This window comes from Pleurodeles waltl, chromosome 8, assembly GCF_031143425.1.
Source record: "Pleurodeles waltl isolate 20211129_DDA chromosome 8, aPleWal1.hap1.20221129, whole genome shotgun sequence".
Lineage (NCBI taxonomy): Eukaryota > Metazoa > Chordata > Amphibia > Caudata > Salamandridae > Pleurodeles > Pleurodeles waltl.
The window spans coordinates 999,859,631-999,879,577 of record NC_090447.1 but is presented as its reverse complement, the minus strand read 5'-3'; the positions used below and the strand labels follow the sequence as shown (position 1 = coordinate 999,879,577).

Sequence of the window (19,947 nt, the reverse complement as noted above, 5' to 3'; positions counted from 1 at the left end):
GTTGAGAGATATGTATAGGGCTAAGGGTGATCTATATAATTAACAATATATGAGTTTGTACAGCACCTTTCTACACCCACAGCATGCACTGGACAAGAACACTGGCATTTATGAGAACCTCTGAACAATGCATAACAAATATATGATCAAAAGAGTGAAATATGTGCACTGTTCTCGCATAAAGACAATCCTGAATCTGAAATGCACAACAGATTCTCATTATCAGATCAAAGCACAGAACCACAACAATATTTAGATTGTATCATTACTTTTATTTTTGCAATACAGTGCGGAAGGTTCCCAGTTGAACCCCACCGAAGGAATACACAGTATGGGCCTGACATGATTCAGATACACAAATATAATTCAGTTACTGCATTGATCAGATGTTAAAACCATAAGCGTTTGAATGTGCAATTCCTATGAACTAAGTATCGGACATAAGGCTCCGCTCCATATATACTCCCATTACCTTGTTTCCGGTTTCATCTTGAACAGTGTTGTAGCGGAGCAGATATACTCCCGCTTTCTCTTGCTCACTTGGACGGACAGTGACCATTTACTGTATTTGGCACTTGTGCTAGATTTCTTTTTTTTAAATGAGAGTTGCTCCTCAAAACTGCCTGGATTGTGGTCTGATGTGTAGGGTAGCACAATCCAGAGGTGCATTCCCAAACACTGAAACACTTGTGGAAATTTATGTGCAAAAAATGCATGATTCCAAGGGCAGCTCAGGAAAGGGAAGCAGCCATCAAATTGTAAGTAATCTAATTATTGCATTAAACTGTAGAATAGAAAATGTGATCACTGTCAAAAGTCTGAATACGGGTTGGTGTAAAAGGATAAACTAATATGTGCACCATGACAAAGAAGGAAAAAGCATGTAATCAGGCGTCCCTATTTAACGTCTATTTACTAACAGTATCTCCACGGAAAATCCTCTTAAATTACTGGGAGTAAAGTACAACTTAGTAAATCTGATACAACTTTGTGGTAATAACAGCTTCAATACCCAGACACTGGCCAGTATTTAGAAAACCCACTTGAGTCTTTAACACTTGCAACACCTTGCACATTTTTGTCTACAATATATGAAACTTATTTGGACTGAGACGAATGTCTGCTGTAAAGTAAAAATGATGCATGTACATATCCTGAGGGTGTGCAAAGTCAGCATGGACATTACTGGAACGTCGACCACCACAAAATTCAGGCAATAAGGTACTAACCTAATAAATCTTGTATTCCTAGTCAATGTGCACCTTCTGGCTTCCACATTAAAAGAAAAACAAACCCAAGTGCATGAGCGGTCTGAGGTCGAGAAAACCACAATTATAGTTGACTTAGTCTTCGGATCCCACACTGCCTACCCACGTTAGAGACCATCCAAATGGCCTGCATTCAGACTTCTTGGTAGAGATGGTGCAGGGACAGCACCTCACTGAAATACCTGGGGTAGTGAACCTATGACTCCTCGCCCCCCAATAAAATAACAAAACTAACCATTCTTGTTTAACCCTCAGCCTCCCAACTTCCTCATTTGTGCAGCTGATGAGCTACGGAGTGGAAACAATAGAAAGTATGAAACACTCATAGAATTCATAGCTTGGCAGTTCAGGCTGGACTGTTCACATTGGAGTAGGGTCAAGACTAATTTTCATATAACTGGATCCAAACTGAGGTGGCATGGTGTGCAAAAACAGCGATACATTGGGATGTGACCCCCAGGTAATTAGCAATGACTGAGATTAATTACAGCATTCCATCCATCGCTTTTTGTACAAGTTAAGCTCTTGGAATAAAAAAGGACATTTTTTTCCAATCTGGATCCTGCCTTTGTGTGCCTAGAAACCAGAGACAGCAAGGGCACTGAAGTGGGTACTAAATGACAAAGCAGGCATTGTGTTTGCTACACTCACTATACAATGAACAGGCTGTATGAAAGAAGAGCACCTTATTAAATGCACAATAGTTACTGTAGCGACCACCTTGTACTTTCTATCTTGTCGATAAATCTATCCTTTTCCTTTATCAGGGACAATTCACTAGCATATAAATCTACACGTGGTATCAGCAGGTTCTGAGACACGTGGTTGAAACAAAGATGTGGCTTAGACCCACTTGTAAAACTTTGGATCAGCCATAGTGCCAACCCTGAATAAGTAAGACGTAAACAAAGGATGAGGCAACAGGTCTTTAGTAGATCACCTCAATCTGACCCTGCTTTTCAAGACTCCAAGGGCAGCACATATGCTTTCTAAAGAAGGTACTGTACAGTGCAGAGTCTAAGCTCCAACCTGCAATATCTTCTACGTTTTCCCAAATTGTGTACAAACAGCAACAGACATACAGCTTTACTACAGTTCTTCAAAGTCAATCATCCATTACTCACTTTAGAGAGGGTTTAAAAACGTTCTTGTTCGATTAATAATTTGTCTGTTCAATACGTTTCTTTCTTCAAGGCAAATAAACCAATTTAGGAATGTACCTCAGGTATTGTTTGAGTGGGAGTTAGCTCCTACACCTGTGCCATTCCACAGGTAATCTTTTTATATAGTGAAATGATTTTTGCCTCCATGTAGAAGTTTAGAGACCAACATATAACCAGATCATGTACAGGTTTATAACTCTGAAGAAGGATTTTAAATGGAAGAAAAATTGTCTCATTAGTTTGGAAGTTTAACATGAACTTTAGAAGGTATGGCTGGTGAGTCCATTCTGCAAGCATCCCTATAAACTGAAATGCAATCATGTAAGAGATGAGATAACAACTTTCAAGAAAAATGTTTATGTGTCACCAGTTTTACATGACTAAAGCCCACGGGTTGAAAAGGTTCGTGGGCCAAAGCAAAATGAATCGCAAATGGGATGAAATATCCACAAAGGGCTACATGGTTAGGGAAGCCAGTCAAAATATCGGGAGACTTCCTAGAGTGGACACTGAGATTTACCTTCCTTCTACTATTTGAGGCCTGTTTTTCCAGCAAAGGGTACACATGTTGCAACTCTGAACTCTCCTGAAGGACTTTCATGCAAGGTTGCAATGGTCATTAAAAAGAGGCATATCGATTACTTCAAAATAATAAAATAATCACAGTCATTCAAGCAACCTGAAAGACATATGCAAGACAACAGTGGAGAAGTGGGTCTAGCATTGAAGGAAGATTATTCTAGTCGCAAATATCTCAGAACAATTGTTGCCATCAGCCCCAAAGATGTTCTAAAGCTCAAAAACGGTAGTTGGGTCCATCTGAAAACGTGAAAATGAAACCTGGAAAAAATGCACATCAACCTTATGAAAGAAACGGTAATTTCCACTGAAAGATATGTCACGCCCTCTACAATCAGTGTTAACTGAGTAGGTACCACATAAGCCAAAGTTAAGTAGTAATAACTTGGTGTTGAGAGATATGACACAGATAGGCAGGAATCGGACATTCATCATAGTTTGAAATTATATGCATCAACCCTTCTCCTCGAATAAGCAAATACCACAATGGTGGCCGGGTGAAACACCTGTGGTGTGTAGCTAAAATCATGCACTAGTACTATACTACTTGTCAATAAATCTTAAGAATATGTGGTCGGGCAACCTAGTATGGATGTAGAAACACATACTTTATAAATGTATGGCACACAGGTAATCCATCAGCCTAATGGGGCCATGATTTTTGAAGAGTTATCATCTTAAACCTTTCTTTTAATAAATGGGCTGTCAACAGATAAAGTGTCAAGATCAGACTACGACTTGATTTCTATTTATGTCTCAAAGTTCAAGGAGCATTAGACTAATACCATCTTTGTCATCGGCCCAATCATTATGGCATAACAGATAGATGTGTTTCCACTTCTTTTAGTAGGTCCGATGTTATCTGGATAATAAGATGGAGAGTGTTGTAAAGTAGGCATACACCCACAGAAAATACACAGTGGTCCTGGTCACCTTTGATAGCTTCTCATTTGAAAATCATTCTTGCCTACTCTTGTAGCCTGAGAACAGAGAGAAACTCGGGCAGCTACGTTCCTAGCAGGAATGTAATGAGCCTAAGGCACAGGAGGTGAATTTGGGATTAGTTTAGTTAGGGTAATAGAATTTTTGGGGGGTTTGTCAGTACTAAATTGGACAGGTCCTTCCTCCATTGTTCAACACTACAGTATGTTCCCATCAAGTTGTACATCCAGTTTATTCACATGCCTCCTCAGTGAGGAAGGATGATGTCTGTCAAGTCTGCTAATAGACTGACACCCCACAGCCATGCCTCTGGAGACTTTTTTTGATGCCTCCGAATTTGGCTATTGTTAATAATAAAGACAATAACAAGGAAATAAAGGAAATTGTGTAGCTGGATAACACGTTCTCTTGACTCTGAAGTATGTTTTAGTCACCTTGGGCCTTTAAGAAGTGCAGCACCTCAAAATTGGTGCGTGCTTTAATGCTACTGATCTCATAGAAAAAGGTGTACCCCATTCCATCCCAGAAGCTTGTTGTTAATGCAGTAGACTAAGGGCCTCATTATGACCCTGGCGGGCGGCGGAGGCCGCCCGCCAGGATCCCGCCCTCCAAATTACTGCGCCGCGGTCAAAAGACCGCGGCGGGTATTACGAGTTTTCCCCTGGGCTGGCGGGCGGTTCCAGTAAAACCGCCCGCCAGCCCAGGGGAAAACGACCTTCCCACGAGGATGCCGGCTCGTAATCGAGCCGGCGGAGTGGGAAGGTGCGACGGGTGCAGTGGCACCCGTCGCGTATTTCAGTGTCTGCAAGGCAGACACTGAAATACTTTTCGGGGCCCTCTTACGGGGGCCCCTGCCGTGCGGGGCCCCGCGACCCCCCCTACCGCCATCCTGTTCATGGCGGCTTTCCCGCCATGAACTGGATGGCGGTAGGGGGGGTCAGAATCCTAATGGCTGCGGAGCGCGCTCCGCAGCCATGGAGGATTCCAAAGAGCAGCGGAAAGTCAGCGGGAGACCGCTGACTTTCCGCTTCTGACCGCGGCTGAACCGCCGCGGTCAGAATGCTCATTGGAGCACCGCCAGCCTGTTGGCGGTGCTCCCGTGGTCGGTGGCCCTGGCGGCCACCGGCCGCCAGGGTCAGAATGACCCTCTAAATCTGTAAAAAGGTTTACCAGAATATGACGCTTTCGCTGTCCCTGAGCCAGGATGAACACTATGTTGGCAAGGTGCAGTTCACAAACGTGGTTGGAGCTTACTTAATGCATGTCAGAGATCTTTTCCTGCACTGCTTATGAATAGATGCGCTGACGGACCGACGCTTGACCTTCTGGACTGGGCATGCAGAGAATAAACTCAACTTGGGTTTATGTTAATATTGCTTCTGCAACAAACCTGAAGTGACTAAAGCATGGATGAGCTATATTACTGCATCAGCAAGGCCTGATGCACCTAAATAATGCAGGGTCATAGAGATAGCATTCTCATTCTTTGTTGAAAGCTTACTAATAAAAAAAACTTTAAAAAAGCTCAGCTGTCATTTGTAGCTGCATAAAAGTTGTACATAAAAGCTGAAGAAGCTGAATATCAGGAACATTCAAAACAGGCTGCTGTGTCCAAAGATGGCCTTTGGTACAAACCTTGGGCTATTCAGTGAAAATCTCACGTGCTCTGTAGGAAGAGTATCCCTAGCATGAACTGGACAAGTTGCATCACCTTACTCTGTTCATTTTATTGGCCTGCCTTATGTTAACCTATTACCAGTGGAAGATGCAATCTGTGAGTCCACCTGTAAATCATCCCTGCTATGTAGTGGATATCTGGTGATCCTTGTGTGCCTCTACTGCAGGCAGAATTTATTCACAGACCATCCGAAGGTGAATGCTGGGGGCTTTAGCGTGGGGCATTTCATCAGCAGCCAGTGCCCCAGCATTTGACTTTGGCCCAATTACAGTCCTAACTGGAAATTCTTCCAATGATTGTAGCCAGTGCACAGGAACCCTTAGCCATCAGACAACAGTCACCTTGTCAAGTTAGTCAAAGGCACTGATTACGCTTGCCTTTAACGCTCTAATTTAGAGACGTGAATTGCACCTTTGTCTAGTTTGGTGGAAGGTTTTGGGGTCTGTACTATTTTATTGTCTCTTTTGTGGAAATCTCAAACCCGCTGATTTGACCACTTTGAATTCAGGTGTACCAGGATGAGTAGGGCATACAGTTTATACCCAAACAAGATATATTAGAATTCTCCTTCTGACACATCCGACCCATTGACGGACTTAACAAAAAAACGATGGTAAATTTGAAGTTCCCAAGTTCCTTGAATACAGCTGAGCAACTAAAACATTTCTTCTGTGAGATAACAATGTCCACGGGGCCCTCCCGTTATGAAAACCTAGAGTTATCAAGTAAAAACAGTAAAAGGGTTTGAGTCATATCTATGCACCAAAACGTGATAATCTTTTCTGATTTATATTGTATTGATACTGACTTAAATTCACTATTTCACTCACCTGTAAATAGAGATTTACTTTAATTCTTAGTGTAAGCTCTGACAGGATATTAATATTAATGTATTATTTACTGTGTGATGCTAACACGGGGACTCAAGCTTACTCACCCCTGCAGAGGCAAGTGCCTTAAAAGACTAACTTTGTCATCCAAGCAGAGTGCATCAGTACTGCTGGCAGTGGGTACAAGTGGTAAACAACATTCCATTATGGATGCTGCCTAGTAATCACCATTGCACTGGGATGCCAAGACAAGGGCTCACGTCCAGCAACAGGATGCAAGAAGTGAGGTCCTTGTGAATATGCTCATTGATGAATGCAGCACAGGGGAGATCAAGAACGATCCATCCAAAAATCCTCTTGACTCTTCCAACAAACGTCCACAGATGCAGGGCACAGCACATAAGGAGTCTGATGGGAAATCCTGATACTGGTTCAGCCCTGTGTTTATGAAGGTCAAACTAGTGTCTAGTCTCAAAATGTTGCTTCAATAGTAGCATTGGTTACTTAGGGCTGCTTCCACCGAGGAGTCTACACCTCCCAAAGAGAATAGTGAGGTAGCTGCACTATTGAGAAACACCACTGGATCCCTGGCAGTATACTGGGACCACAGTACTGCCTAAACGTGTAAGGATCTGTCCAACTTGTCAGCACTTTAAGACTCATGTTTGACACACTTAGGTCCTTATCTTCCCATTTGATGGTCCTTGAGCCTGTATCCAGATGCAGAATGGCAGGCTGTGGATCTCATCCAGGTGGTACAAGTAGCAACATGGGGTCTTAAGGAGCACACGTTCTACCATAGGCAGATTCAGAGTACAGAAGCATCGCTGAGGTCGATCTCTCTGAGGGACTGCACCACTAGGATAACCATGGTGACAGGCTGTCAAAGCATCTTAGAAGTACTCCCGTGAGGGCATACCATAATTAAGTGGTCTCTACTTATACAGTACTTCCCGTGCAACTCGCACTCTAACTCTGAGACTCTTTAAACAATCCAGATGTCTCTCCTAGAAGAATAGTAAGCCTGTTACGTGTAATAAAATGCAAGTACTATCAGGATGGGCTCCAAAATCCTGCTACTGAAGCACACCAAAATTCCAGAAAAGAAACTACAGATTTTGCATATCTAATTTGAGGTGGCTATGCCCAGGGTACTGAAGATACCACCTCAGGGTCCCACTTCTTGGAGCCTTTGCACTTTAGTAGTTATGTTCCTTAATTCTAATCCTCTGTGGTGTGACAAGAGATCAGGGAATATTTAGAGTATGACAAATGGGAAGAAAACTCTAGTGTTTGAAAACATAAGGCAACAAATGTAAGAACTTTTTGGATGTGCTTGCATTGTGTCTCTTCAACAACAGAAAATCGAGAAAACAGAGTGCCCCAGCAGGTGAGTCAGCACAGAAAGGAGCAGACTGTGCAAACTTGCCTGTTTTTGCTGCATTGTCTTGCTCTTGTCTACTGCCCTGCAGCAGAGAATAGCCCAGAGATATATAAACAAGGGGGCTGAGGATGACATGTTTTTGGAATATGAGTGGCCAACAGACGTCTTTAACTAAACGTTACTTTGTTCAAAGAGAAAATGGGGAGTTAAAATACATTTCCAAATAACAAAAACATATAAACATGTTCTTGCATCCTTAAATATGTTTTGCACAGTGATTTCTTTTGAAAATGATCACCTGTCTGGTTGGTGCTGATTAAGATGATACAATTCTAAGTCTGCATAAGTACAATATTACTGAGATCCCCCTCAGAACCCTTACTGTGATGAACATTTTCCTTTGCCATACTGCAAGCTAGGCATCAACAAAAAACAAGTGACAAAATGTTTTACTGCATGTCCAGATGTGAAAGAGGACATCTGTGGAACTTCTTTGGTTAACATACTGGGTTGATGCTCCTTAAATCAACATTACCATGACCACAAGTGGCATGCTAAGACATGAGTTAACAACAAATTCGTGTTGCTCTCCATATGAACATCAAGGTCCAATGTATAGTTTTGTACACTATTCCAATTGCCCTATGCAAATGGACGTGAATGGACTGGTTGGCAGGCACATTCCTGGAAGCTTGAGATGATATCAGTGCTCCCCCAACAAATCAAAATGGTGGCAGATCAGTCATAATCAGCACAGGTACATAGTGTCAGTAGATTTAACGACAGGCACGCATGAGTTTGAATAACGTTTTTTGTCATAACACACGCAGAAGTGACACATGCTCTCTCTTTGGAGAAAAATACATTCATTTGTTTCAAGTATCATTTACTATATAATCAGATGAAGAGATAAAATGTCTTCCACTGCCAAGACCGAGTGATAACGCATGAATACTAAAAATATGAAGTGACCTCCACCTTGCTTGCTTGATTAACGAAGCTCAGCAACCTATCTTTATTTTAACGCAAATATACATCTACGTAACATTTAGCAAATTCCTTACTTCCCTTTCTGGTTTATGTACATATATAAAACAAACAACGTGTGTGTTTTTAATAGCCTGGGATTTGCATACTAAGATGATGTAGCTTTGCTGCTGTGGTTGTGCAAGTGTCGGCACTGGGATGAGACGAGACCCCAAACGCCTGCTTCTGTCAGGCCTCCAGCAGCATGCACCAATCTCCTCCTCTTTCAGGCCTGCGGGAAAGAGTAATGCGCAGCATCACAACACCAGGGCCCTGTCCCTTATGGCTTATTTCCTGGCTTTGTTTTATTGTTCGGGCTGCAGTTGGTTTCCCTCATCAGTAGTTCACAGTCGGCGAGTGCTTCGTCCGGCAAATATTTCTTCATCATTTCAATAGTCTTTTGATAGGCTGCCTTCTCTTGCTCGAGTGATCGTAGAAGATTCCTCGTTTTATTCTCCCGGGACAAAATGCTTTCAACATTGGATTCCAAGCTCTGAATCTTTGATTGAGCCACCTGTTTTCCAGAGAAAAGGGATAAGAGTGCATTATTTGAATAGAATAGGCAGAATAAAAATTCTTGGTAACACCCCAGCAGCATGGTTGAGATGCCAAGTTGCACGAGTGCCTCCCTTTAATGTATTTCTAGGGCCATATAATGGGCGATTGCAGGAAACAGTGAACGTTAGAACTTTAAGATCTCCTTAGATAGCATAACACTTTACGGTGGCAAAGCATTATGTGTGTTTGCTTGGTGGTTATGACCTACAGAAGACAATCATCATAACAGAATGCAGTAGCAGAACAGGGTCTGTGGACATACCACTGCTGGGGTCTGGCAAAGGCGAGTCCCCAAACCACCAGTTAAGCGGGGCCCACAGGCACTCAAGTACAAGTCATGAATTTACTAGCTCCTATATATTCCGGGTATTTGATAGTGGCGATGAGAGAGGGAAATAGCATAATAAGAGGCGCCCAATGCAAAATGGATGTACCAGCAGTTCCTCTACAGTTGCAGTTTATTGCAGGAATACTTACGGCCAATTCTTCCTGACGCCGTGCACCTGCGTATTGCTTAATTGGTAGTAGAGTATTGCTTTTTCTACATCTGATCCTAAATATTTCTATCGTGGTAACCGTGTGAATGTTTATAAGGACACGAGCACAAAATAATGCACATATGTGAAAACAAAGGACAATTTGAGTAAGGAGACAAAACCCAAAAGCGAATTGTTTCAACAATGCAAGAAAGTAGATAAAGGGGCTTATTTATTTAGCCTTTGGCTGTACTCAGTTGTGTTAAGTCATCGGACAGCTGCACTTTGCTACCTATCAAAACCACAGGGGTGTGCCCTCCGCGAGAGCAGCAAACTAAAATGCTTAAAATGTAGCTGGGTCCAACACACATCCGTACATGGCAAGGGAGTACTTAACGTGACGTAGCCATGCAATGCCATGGCAGTGCCCTAACTGCATGCATGAAATGAGGCTGCACCATACTGAAACTGAAGCCTCTCGATTTGGTAACACGGCCAGTGTTGTGAGCTGGAAACACAGGTATGTGACTCAGGGAGAGCACTAGGGACAGTTGTATTACTGTCGGTTAGTAGTCCTTCTTGAGCCGCTTCATTTTAGGGATCTCAATGGACATGCCTTCCTCACTGGCCAATATCCAATGCCCTACCACTAGCGAGCCAGAAAAAAGGACAGGGACACAAGTAAGGTAACAAAGTCCTCTCAGCCCTTCTCTCCGTGGCCACAAACTGAAAGTCTGCTTAGATGAGGTTCCACTAGCCCAATCTTAGAAGCACACTGCTTACCACCAGAGCGCTCGTATGGCGTAAAAAGCAGATGACTAACACGCTCTTGTTTCCCGACTGCACACATCGCTCCAAGGAATGGCTGGAGCATGTGGACCTTGCTGTAGGCGTGCCCTTTAACTGTCGCCACTGGAGGATAAAAATGGCCTATGCAGGGGAGACTGGTTTGTGCTTTCTATTGGTTTCTAGTCTAGTATTTAAATAATGTTTTCAACTAATATTAAATTATTATTAAGAAGATCGGGGATTAGTGATAATGTGATACAGTGCGTCAAAAGGCCCATTCGGTCTAAAGGAATGTGAATAAGAACACCTGTATAGTTAACAAAGGGTCCAAATAAGAATAAATATGTTCAGGCTTTTAGGACCTTTCACAAAGAGAATCATCTGTGTGACTTGGTGCTGTCATGATCTAAATGCAGTCATGCTTTGCAGCAAATTAGTGGGTAAGAGTCTTGGCCAACCATTAGATGAAATATAAATCAAGAAAAGTGTGTCGTATCTGCACATTACTGAAAATAATTGATGGGTCTGACTTCATACCTCCACAAAACCACTAACTTTGTGCAATAAAAGTAACAAAATATAAATATAGATCACAAAGACACAGTTGCAAATCTGTAGCTATTTTTGGGGTGCACTATCCATAGGAATTGGGATTTGGAATATTCATTATCTTTTGTGCCACTTGATGGACCTGCACGAAGCTTTCTTAAAGTATATTTCATCCACATTAACTGAATCCTAGAGACTTTTGTGAACAGCTACTAGGGGACATAAGCTACCGGGGGTCTCAAAAGTACTACACTGAGTGTTCCCTAATACTTATATTATGAGCCTTTCTCCTTTCGGCATTCCACAAATCAGTTCTACAGAACACCAAAAAAGGGAATGAAAACAAAATTTGTGGAATGTATATTTTCTTCAAATGTTGTGGGGAAAGAAAAAGAAGCAGAGGGCTATTTCAGGATATTATGTACCTAGTGTGTTTGTAGCACCTCGCTGCCATTCACAGAATCTTAAGAGCTTACAGACCATCCTGGTTGTCTTAAATTCCGGGTCAATATCTGAATAAGTGTGTCATTTTGAGTGGTGTCTTCATGTACTACAGTAAAGAATTGCCTATATAAAAGCAACATTGAAAGTGCTCTTTTTCAGGCACTTTGTCACGGTATTCTCGATTTTCTCAAAGAAAAGTAAACTTTCTTGTGTTCTAAATGTGTACTGTTATCTGTTACCTGTAGTTTCTCCACTAGATCCATGTTCTGTCTCTTTAGCTGGCTGTTCATCCGTTCTAGTTTGTGCAAGGGCTCACTCTCATCACAGGTATTGGATGCTTCGTGCATTTCATCTTGGAGTACATGGTACTCAACCTCGTAAGCATGGAGCTGCTTGGAAATATCCATCTCAAAAACCTAGAAGAAAGGCATTATAAGCAACTACATATACAAAGGGAAACAATGCTTTTACAGAGCCGAGGAATCTGCCCCTTCATAAATACACAACAAAGGTAATACATTATAGTTATAGGTATAGGTTATAGTTCAAAATGGTCCTCTCCTACACAGCACACCACCCTACTGGCAGCCACAAGGACAATGATGCTTTGAGTTAGAATGTACACAGGCGCTATATGGGACGTTAATGTTATTTAGTATAAAAGACAAGGTTAAGTTAAGTCATTATAATTAATTTATAATTATGCCACATGACAGAGGTTATGTATCTCAAACAAGGAAGTGTAACAAAATTAATAGCGTTAGCACAATAGGTCTGGGCACTAAATATTTCAGGAAACAACACCGGGGGAAAAACTAATCAGAAAAAAGGTGAATTGAGTGCAAACTCATTGACGAATATGTGGGATTTAGGCAACGCATCATTACTGCAGATTCGCATATTCTCGAGATGCTATCCTGCACCAGACTGCGGACCTCAGCACCCAATTGGTGCCACAGATTCTAGTGTCTGCCCTTGTGCTGCCCAGCTCTACTAGAGAGACCGTCTAATGCTCTTGAGACATATGTAGTAACATTCCTGCCATTGGTAATGTCTTCCACGGATCATTGTGCATACAGGTTATACAATTTAAACGTAATTTGTTTAACACTGTACTAAGCACATTTTGGCCAACAGCTGGAATCTAGCCCCCACCTCTAGTGGCATAAGAGGTAATCAATAAGAACAGTCATCAGAGAAGGTGAAAAAAGAAATACATTCAATGGTACTGGTACAAAAGCCAAAATGTCCTTCCATCAAAAAACAGAGGTACTAGTAGTGTCTAATGCAGCACGAAGAGACGACTCTGGCAGTTTTATAACCATGATCACCAACTCACTCCTGTCATCAAGATTGTAGTAGGGAATCACTTAAACAGAGTCAGTATGAGGACAACTTGTTAAATTTTCATGGGAGCGGTTTTCCCTGCTGCTGTAACAGGACATTTGTTTTGATGGGAAGTGCACTGCATGGCTCTCATGAGCGTCCTGCCCTAAGTCGTTTTTCATGTACAGCCATTGTGTTTTTTGCGCATTCAGTCAGACAATCATAAGAGCTCACTGATGGACTTAACTGTCAAATAGGCTGATACCCTAAAGCTGTTCTCTGCATTCGATTGGGCAGCCAAGGCATGCCCCTCTTGATCAGAGCAACTATTGTCCTCACTAACTGGGATTCGTGGGACTGAGAGTGGTGGTAGGGTGACCTGTAGTGAATACTGTTGTGGAGAGAAGATGTCTTTAGAGAGAAGACGCTGTGTTCACCTTGTCAAGCAGGCTGTTTGATTGCCAGAATGACTGGAGCAGAACTGAAGCAAGTAGACCTGTGGTAGACGTCAAATCCAGAGCACAAGGTCTCTTTATCTGGACAATTGTGGACTTCATAAACCTCCCTCTGACTTCAGCATCTTGGGCTCTACGGGAAGAGTTGTCATCTAAAGTGTACTTTGGTGAGTCTGTGTCACTAACCCGCTTGTGCTGCAATGTAACCTTTGCGTGCCTGTCAATTGCCTCCACAAAGCTTCGAGGACCTCTGCAAATCTCCTTCTGGCCTGAGATTATCGTAGAAGCAGCATCCATTGACTGCATATAAAACTGACCTGATACCAGTTTAGCTGTGGCCTGGTCCAGTGCACACCTTGGCACCAAAAAAGTGCAACAGCAATTAGCTGTTTTCAAGATAAAGTTCTGTAAAGTATTTTTTATCTAGCATAGAGATTCAGGTGTCCGGGCAACAAAGCCAGCTGTAAAACCCAACATAGCCTTTAGTCTTGCAGACATCCATGGACTGTGCACAGGGGTCTGGATGCTACCTCCCTTGGCCCTCTCTGTCACCATTTAATTTGGCATGCCTTGGGAGGACAGTATTTTTCATTTTGGGAGAGGAAATTAGCATCATAATGGTTAAAAGTGATTTCATGGCAGGTGCATCAAAACCTACTTCAACTCTTGAAAAAAACGAACAGCAGCACAAATCTCAGAAAGGTAAACAAGGAGGTACATTTTTATCTTAAGTGTATCAAACTGATCAATGGCTGACGTGTGTCCCAAGTGAGATCTATCTCACATTGGGACTGAAATTGTGCACAGCTCTGTTGATGGCCAAAGGCCGTGTTCACAAGAATGCAATGGGGAAAGTCTCCACTGAAGTAAATTGTCAAAAATTTGTAAGACTAGTCCTGCACTCACTATGTCAGGAACTGCAATAAAACCTTATGTTAGCGGGATGTTTTGGTGACTTTTCTGACACAGGATAGGGAAGCTTCCAGAAAGAGGGACATAAGGAAGGTACTACTGAGTAGCCATCACAGAGACCGATACAAACAGCTGAATTTCTTAATATGGCAGGGAAGACACTAGTATCACATTATACATTTGTGACATGGAATGTGCAGGGTCTGGGGAACCTGATGAAATGTAGTAGGATAATAAGCTACCTAGGACGCTATGGGGTGGCGATTGCATGTCTGCAAGAGATGCACATGTGGGGAGATTGTATTTAGGCATTGCAGAAAAGGTGGCGAGGAAAGATAGTAGCCACATCTTACTCAGGATGTGTCCGAGGTACTCTCATCTGGAGAGCACCAGGGACCCTGTTTCAATCTACCAAGATTGTCACGGACCCAGATGGCAGTACAATATCCTGGAGGGTATGCTAGACGCCCACACGTTATGCATTACTAATGTCTATGCACTCAAAACTGATGATGGATAATTCCAGGGGGCAGTGATCTGGGCTGCCCAAATCACTCCAGACAGTAAAGTTATCCTTACCGGACATTTTAATTGTGTGATAAATGGGACCTTTGATAGGTACCCCTTCAAGGAGGGCCTCAAACCCCACCCCACAACAACACTACTTCAAACCGTACACAACATAGGACTTATGGATTTTTGGTGACATCAACACCCCCACACTCATATTCATGCTGTACCCCAGCCACAGATACACACAGCCACCTCGACTATTTTTTCCTACAGGCATCAGCCACCTCTAGAGTATCTAATGTCCGATACCTGGCACGATACATCTCAGATCACTCCCCATTTCTGTTAACATACTCCATCCATAGACAGCCACCCAGAGTGTCACTCTGGCGACTACGTTTGTAATCTCTCTCAGATCCAGTATTTCACCACACAGTAGCCACATCTTTAATGCAATACTCTGAAATCAATTGGGGATTAACAGAGATCCGAGCCATCAAGTGGGACACCATGAAGGTGGTTATATGGGGGTTGTGTATGGCCACCACTGTTGGGATGCATGCACATTGGAGCAAGACCTTTCCAAACAAGAGGCAGAACTAAAGAGGTAGGAAAAACAACTCACTAGTGATGCCTCTTTAGCATCAACTTTGGACAGACAAAAGCATAAACTGTGCGGGTTGTGAGACCAACTAGAAAAACATGGTAGATAAAAGGCTAGGCAGCATTGGTATTGTAAAGGGGACAAAGCAGATTGATTACTGGTCTGACTGATTATATCGGAATCGGCTCCTTTACCCATACCCTCTATAAAAAATGACAAGGGCATTGCATGTTTTACCCAACAATCAACTGAAGAGGTTTTCGCCACACACTTGCAAGCGATATATTCACAACCACAGCTATCAGGAACAAATGAGGACCTAGGAAGTTACTTAAATCAACTCCTGTTACCATCTCTGTATCGAGGCAACCAGAAGACATTTGGAGCCCCCATAACTAAAAAAGATCTTGTACAAGCACTACTGACTTTAAAAATGGCCAAATCACCAGGCGGCAATGGCTTACCCTCCGAATTTTATAAACATTTCCCAACTTTTTTATTAGATACGTTTTTGGACGTATATGCAGAAGCTTGCAAAAGGCGGGTAACTCCATAGCTCAATGGGTGGGACCTTGATTTCTCTGATACCAAAGCCCGGGAGACATCAGTTGGAAACAGGGTCTTACCACCCATATCGAGGCTAAACGTTGACTTCACACACCTCAGTCATGTGTTGGCAGCCTGACTCCTTCAATACCTGCCTGTTTCATCCATGAGGATCAGTCCAGGTTTATTCCTGAGAGGAACACCCTGAGGAACCTGCGCCGGATGACTAACGTGATCCAGGAACCTCAAGTACAAGAGGGAAACTACACATTAACCTCTTTAGACATAGAACAAGCCTCTGACTTACTACTGGGAATATATCCGGAGGGTCCTGGAGCAGGGCTCAGTTCTTCATATATTAATTAAGTTAAATGATTATATATTTGCCCACGGGCGAGAGTCCGAACGGGACCCTACGTCACAGAAGAATTTGTCCTCCAACATGGCACAAGACAGGGTTGCCCCATCCCCATTAATATTTGCCATCGCTATAGAACCCTTGGCCTGTAGACTTAAGACATGTACAGACAGGATAGGGCATTAAAGTGGGAACCACAGAACACATAGGAGGATCATTATGACAGTCCAACTGCCGACACTGCCCAGCTGCCGCCAGCCGGCAGCCTGGCGGTCCCGGCCACTGCAATCCGCCAGCATGTCCATGGTGGTAAACACTTCTATGGAAAGGCTGGCGGAATGGGGGGCCTGTGGAATGCGCAACGGACGCTGCTGCACCGCCACATTGCAGCCAGCTCCATTACCAAAACAAAAATATTCAGAAAACCAAAAAGGTTGAACCACCTACCCGACTGGGAAGTACATTATTAAACAATGAGCAAACAAAGGACCTTTAGGTCTTATTTAAACCACAGTTTCACAAAATTACATCAAGAGATTCAAGGCTGAATTTTGGTGTCTAGGTGGGATGGAAGATGACCTCCGTTGACAGAGCTCCCATCAGATTGAAAGGAGGTAGCAACCACAACATTTATCCTGCTGATCGAGATCCCTCACATCTATCCCAAATTCTAGATGTCACGAAGATGTTCTGGTATCTGTTCCCGCAAAGACTGAATTGACCATGATGGTTGTTGCCAGGATTGGAACCTCCATTTGGTAACTGGGGCTGCGTTGAAACACCTGATGTGTATTCCTCTCTGTACTAGAGAAGAGGTAATACCCACCCGGGTGTGCAAAGCATCAGTGATGAGGCAGGTACCATATAAGATTAGAGAGGCCTACCTTCCACTTCTACTGGGAGTTTCACCAGACACCCCTAATACAGGGATGCTGATTCCTGGGATCTGCCCTTAATGTGGCGGAGAGTAGAGTGACTGTTCAGTACAAGTGACAGTGGGCAATTCCCTCCATCCCTCTGTGCATAAAATAATTTTCCAAAGAGTACTAGTGACAAAAAATGACTGAGGAAAAGAAAAGGGTCTATTCTTATACATTTAAAAAGAAATCCACACAGCTCTCAGTGAAAAAGGACTTCTTACAGCCTAGGGGTTGATCCCTGTTGGATTAACATGAGGGCAACTTAAATAAGGAAGGACTAGGATAGTGTCTAAGGAACAAAATGGCCCTCCTGGCTTTACTCAGGGCCCTGTTCAAGAATACTGCCCAAAACAGAGAACAATATAGCCGCCTCTTTTGATTCCCTTAAGAGAGCTCTCAAGCAAATACTTCTGTGTTAGAAATCAACATTTGCTCCTTAGAGGATGACTTCAAAAATAGAGAAAATGCTAATTCTAAATTGTTATCTAGTCCAGAGCATCACAAGTTATTTCAAAGGATAGCAGTATTATGTATTGTAAAGCTGGAAAGAAAAATGGAACCTCTCAAGAATGCCAAGGGGATGCTAAGATGAGGTCTTGGGGATGCTAGATCAGCAGGTGCCAGTGATGCAACCTTTCTTAACAACCTACTGGCAGCAGAAGCAGAGGATGTTTGCTTAAAGAGAATTATCAGACTGGTGTAGTTTGATTCTGTAGTGGATGCACTCCACAGATTTGGTCAGGGAAAAACTATTGAGTATGCTATCACAAAAAGGTTGATTTGCTAAAAGTATAGCAAACTTGTAATTATCTCTGACATGAGTTGTGAACACTGGAGTAAAGGAAGGAGCTTTAACTCAGCCCAATGATCTGGGGAGCTTGGGGATATGGGCCTCCTCAAGAATCAGACTTTTGGGTGGTGAGAAGACCTCCACATTCTTCCAGGATGAAAAAGCAATGTGACTTGTAAACAGCCTGAATGCGGATGAAAGAAAGCCTTATTGGGGGTTCTATTAGTCTGAAGCAGTTAACTTTTTCCTATGCCATACAGTTGTTATTTTCACAAGATAAGACTAGGCTCAAACACTGTGTTTCAATATTACTAAATGCATAAGGAATCTGGTACAGCAGTAGCTGTTCCCAGGAGCCGACCTAATACTTGAGGGAGCAACCGGGTTTTCAGGAAGAGACAAATTTTATAAGCAATTTTGAAAGTGAAATTATTCTTTTGAAGTTGGGTATATTCCAAAGGCACTGATTAACGAATACAACACAACCTCAACCATTGTTTGAATGACTGACAGCAGTAACTGCAAAGAGCTTCTAGGATTCAGACTATAGAAATGCAGAAGGGCAGCTTGAGTGTTTTCTTCTAAGCTAGTATGAGGCATTTTCCCACAGGAAAATAATGAGAGCATTTTTCAATTTAACACATGCTCACATAACCAACAACTGGCATTATTGCAAGTGATCATTTCTTTAAAGGTTTTGACAACTTAAGTTCAGAGCCTAATGACGGAGTACAAATAGTTCAGAGTGCTATGGAGCGATCTTATAGTCATCCAAGAATTTCATATATCTAAGAACACAGACAAGGTTGTCTTGTCATTTAACTCTGAGCCAAGAAGAACGGAGGGCATCTCTGTGTAAGCTCATACTTTAGTTCATTCTAGCACCAAGGGAGGGATACATCCTTAGTCTGTGTTATATAAATGGCCATGCTAAGTATCTCATTCACATAATTTGACCATGAATAATCCCAGTAGGATTCAAGAAACAAACACCTCAGATTAGGGAGCAGTGCAGAAAAACTGGGGAAATATGAAAAGCAGAGGTGAAGGCATAATTTTCTGAATAAGGGAACAGATATATTTACGAAAGCAAATGAAATTAATTATCAGTTTTTACATAAAGAGAGAACCAGAGAAAAAGCTAGGTTGTTAAGAAAGTGAGTAGCCAATCTCCGAAATAAGTAGGATTTAGAAGTGGAGAAACGGTGGCAGTATGATTATTATCAGCTGACAGTTAATATAGTATGCAGATACCTTTAAGGGAAAATTAAAGGAAACCTGTCAGGAAAGACAGACACAGAGAAGAATATGGAGGAAAGAAAAGGTGAAATATATTTTAACACTAAGCTATAAATCAACATGCATGTCTTGCCTAATAAAAGCAACACATGGAAACATAGAAAATATAGTAACATTTAGTTCTTGAAGCTTGTGTACTATCTCAATATGGTTAGCAGCTTCTCAGTTGTGAATTTAAAAAATGTGCTGTTGATGCCTTAGATCAAAATGAAACAAAGAGGCAAGATAAGAAGAACAATACATTTTTAGGTACTGCCATTAACATAAACACAAACTCCACCAAGGTAATTTACCTGGGTAATAATGGTTTCCATCTTTGACTTGGTCATATCTGGTATGGTGGTCTTAAGAAAATCTACAATGTGCTCAAAGCTTTCACATTCCATTATTAGTGCCTCGTGGTTTCTAAGTAGACTAAGTGCAACCTTAAAAATCACTTCGGTACCTTGAAGAAAAATTATATCTAAAAACATAAACAAAGACATAGATTTAGTAGTTTGAATTGGTGCACATTACTTAAAGCACTTACTTGATAAGT

The 19,947-nt window shown here is 42.3% G+C and overlaps 1 protein-coding gene across 4 annotated transcripts in view; it reads right to left on the bottom strand.

The window, feature by feature from the left end:
* Nucleotides 1–251: 251 nt before the first annotated feature.
* TBC1D4 (TBC1 domain family member 4) overlaps nucleotides 252–19,947 on the bottom strand; it is a 599,835-nt gene continuing 580,139 nt past the window's right edge. For all 4 annotated transcript variants that reach the window (XM_069205277.1, XM_069205279.1, XM_069205278.1 and 1 more), the window contains 3 exons: nucleotides 19,703–19,872; nucleotides 11,926–12,102; nucleotides 252–9,384 (listed from right to left, as the gene is read on the bottom strand). In XM_069205277.1, coding sequence (XP_069061378.1) covers nucleotides 9,151–9,384; nucleotides 11,926–12,102; nucleotides 19,703–19,872 — 581 coding nt within the window. In that variant the 3' untranslated portion in view covers nucleotides 252–9,150. The remainder of the gene's footprint in view (nucleotides 9,385–11,925; nucleotides 12,103–19,702; nucleotides 19,873–19,947) is intronic.